This window comes from Zerene cesonia, chromosome 5, assembly GCF_012273895.1.
Source record: "Zerene cesonia ecotype Mississippi chromosome 5, Zerene_cesonia_1.1, whole genome shotgun sequence".
NCBI classification, from domain to species: Eukaryota; Metazoa; Arthropoda; class Insecta; order Lepidoptera; family Pieridae; genus Zerene; species Zerene cesonia.
Genome location: NC_052106.1, coordinates 4,415 through 7,103, shown reverse-complemented (window position 1 = coordinate 7,103; position 2,689 = coordinate 4,415). Strand labels below are relative to the sequence as shown.

General features: G+C 43.9%; 1 protein-coding gene across 1 annotated transcript in view; it reads left to right on the top strand.

Annotated features, from left to right (window-relative positions):
* Positions 1-419, top strand: part of LOC119840143 (microsomal triglyceride transfer protein large subunit) — a 12,084-nt gene extending 11,665 nt beyond the window's left edge. Inside the window, exon 12 of the mRNA XM_038366656.1 lies at positions 77-419. Coding sequence (XP_038222584.1) covers positions 77-419 — 343 coding nt within the window. The remainder of the gene's footprint in view (positions 1-76) is intronic.
* The last annotated feature ends 2,270 nt before the right edge of the window (positions 420-2,689 follow it).

Genomic DNA, 2,689 nt, shown 5'->3' with positions numbered 1-2,689 from the left:
CGCTGCGCACGCGCCGCCGCGCCGCCGCCGCGCTCGCGCTCGACGCGCACGCGCAGGTGTCGCTGTGGTCGCGCAGCGCGCGCGCGGCGCTGGAGCTGCGCGCCGGCGTGGCGCTGGAGGGCGAGGCGCTGGCGGCGGCCGCGTGGGGCCGCCTGCGCGCCGCCGAGCGCCACTCGCTCGAGCCGCGCCTGCGCATCGCCGCCGACCTGGACTTCTACGACGGCGTGGCGCTGTGCGTGCGGCCGCGCCTCGAGCCCGCGGCGTGGCGCGCGCGCCTCGCGCTCAACGCCACGCTCGGCGCGGACGGGCGCGGCGTGCGCCGGCTGCGGCGCGCCGCCGCGCTCGCGCCCGGCCGCACGCTGTCGCTGGGCGCGCTCAACGACGCCGCCTGCCGCGCGCTCGGCGCGCCCGACGAGTAGCCGCGCCCCCGCGCCCGCGCCCCGCGCCCCGCGCCCCGCGCCCCGCGCCGCCCTCTACCAAAGCTCTCTTCCAAAAAAAATAAAGGCTCGCATCGTAGGCCTAGTGTGATTGCCTCTTTACGCCCTACTTGTTAGCGATCTGTAATGTTAACATAAAAATTAAACACGATAATATGTATTGTTAACACGTCAAAGAAAGTTTTTATTTAAGTGAAAATTGTGCATTTATAATAATTTTAATAAATTATTATATACTACATAATATATAAACATATTTTATTTTATTTCTTTTAGAAAGAAACAGTCATTTACAAACAATAATACTTAATATAAAACACAAATAGACCTTAAGTTTCATATTTTAACTATATTTAGTTATTAAAATATAACCATTACCATAATATGATGTGTGCAAACATACAAAGAATAACTTGAACTGTACCAGTACTTCATACAGTTTCTTTTTGTAAATTCTTATTTTTATAAGCAAATTACGTAAATTTCATAATTGACCTCTAATAAACAGTTCTTGATCAACTTATTTAGCACTCGACACAATTAATTAATCATGAACCAACTATTCCATCCAATATCTTTTCCTTTTTACGATGGCATATTGGATTCGTGTCGTCTTCGCTCTGTCAATATCACAACAGCAAAAACGTCATGTTCAGAGACACGCGGCTGTCGATTGCCGTCTAGTACGGTGTTCCCAAAATTTTATTCAATAACTTGCTGTGCCCCGCGGTTTCATCCGCGTGAGCCCGTATCCCGTAGGAATCTCGGGATAAAAAGTTGCCTATATGTTATCCAGTTGTCCAGCTGTCAAGAGCAACAAACACACACACATCCTCACAAACTTTCGCATTTATAATACTATGATATATAAAAAAATTTTGTGCCCACCTTGCACGTTTTGGTCTAGAAGATACATTTCGTCGGAAATATCCTCACTGTTGGATCTTAAAGATTTGATGAATGACCAGAAGTATTTTGGGTCTTTTTGTATTTGGTCCTTTGCTTCAGTTTTCAGTCTATTGACACATGCTAGAAGCATTTTATGACAACGAGTAGCATTTGAAATGTAACTAGATCCATTGGATTAGAGTATTTTTGTATCTATTCTTAAATTTCGACTTTTCTTTGAGGCATTTAAACCAGAATGGATAATTGTTTTTATTTTTTGATCTTAGTGGCGTGTATGGTCTTATTATCGGATTTATTGAAGTGAAACTTGTTTAGAATCGTTGTGATTTCAAACCTGATGCAACGGAAAAAACGACAGGTAAGAGACACAAATAGAAAAATGTGTAGAATGAAGCCGGCAAAGAATGAGACTGAAATATACAAACTATTATATATTTTATATCGCACACACTCCTTTGTTTTAGACTATAAAATATGTCTACTGTTTAATCGACAGTTTGTTGCGATTCAAAGTAGCTGTCCCAGCATATTTTTTGTAATGCCCCACTAATTTTATTATAGTCTGCTTTAGAGAAATTGAATTAGAGAAATTTAGTCGTTTTAAGTGGTTTATAGTTTTTAAGTTTGAGATTTATATCTATAGGAGGGTGATAAGTATTTTTTTTACAAGGGGGAGTGGACTGTTCAAAACTTGGGATACAGTGTCTTTTGCGTTGGTGATTATTAGATCTAGTGTACGGTCGTTACTGTTAGTGACTGGGTTAACTCCCTCCCCTCTCCTCCCAACCCCTCGACTCCCATTGCAATTTACGAATAGGCAGGATATTTTTTAAAACAGCTACAATCAGTACGCCGCCTCCGTCGCATTTCCCAGATTCAGAAATGCTACTTGTGATCGTAACGCAGAGTTAAGCACTTCTAGAATTCCAATATTCTTGGTTTTTATGTCCAGGTCTGCTTTGAGCTCGTCTCACTTCGATGACATAAAATTGATGCTATCTGTAAGTTCCCTTATTATGCTGCGTGTATCTGAGTTTTCCTCATCAAGATCTCGCCGTGTGTCTTTGAGGAGGCGCGATAGATCCCTATCTTCGAGTTTTTTTATAGATATATTGTTTTAGGTCTTCGAAATCGGTAGCGTTGTTCCCATTTGACGTGTAGAATTTGTGTTAACGCCCCGTTTATCCGTAGATCTACACTCGGAGCACTTCCAGTTGGCCTTGTAGGATTTAAATTCTTTGGAAAAATTTTCTGCAGGAATACCCAGGCACTGGAAATGGTATACGGAGCTGCACTTAGAACACACTTTAAGATCGCTTGTCTTGACTTGCTTGTTGCACTTA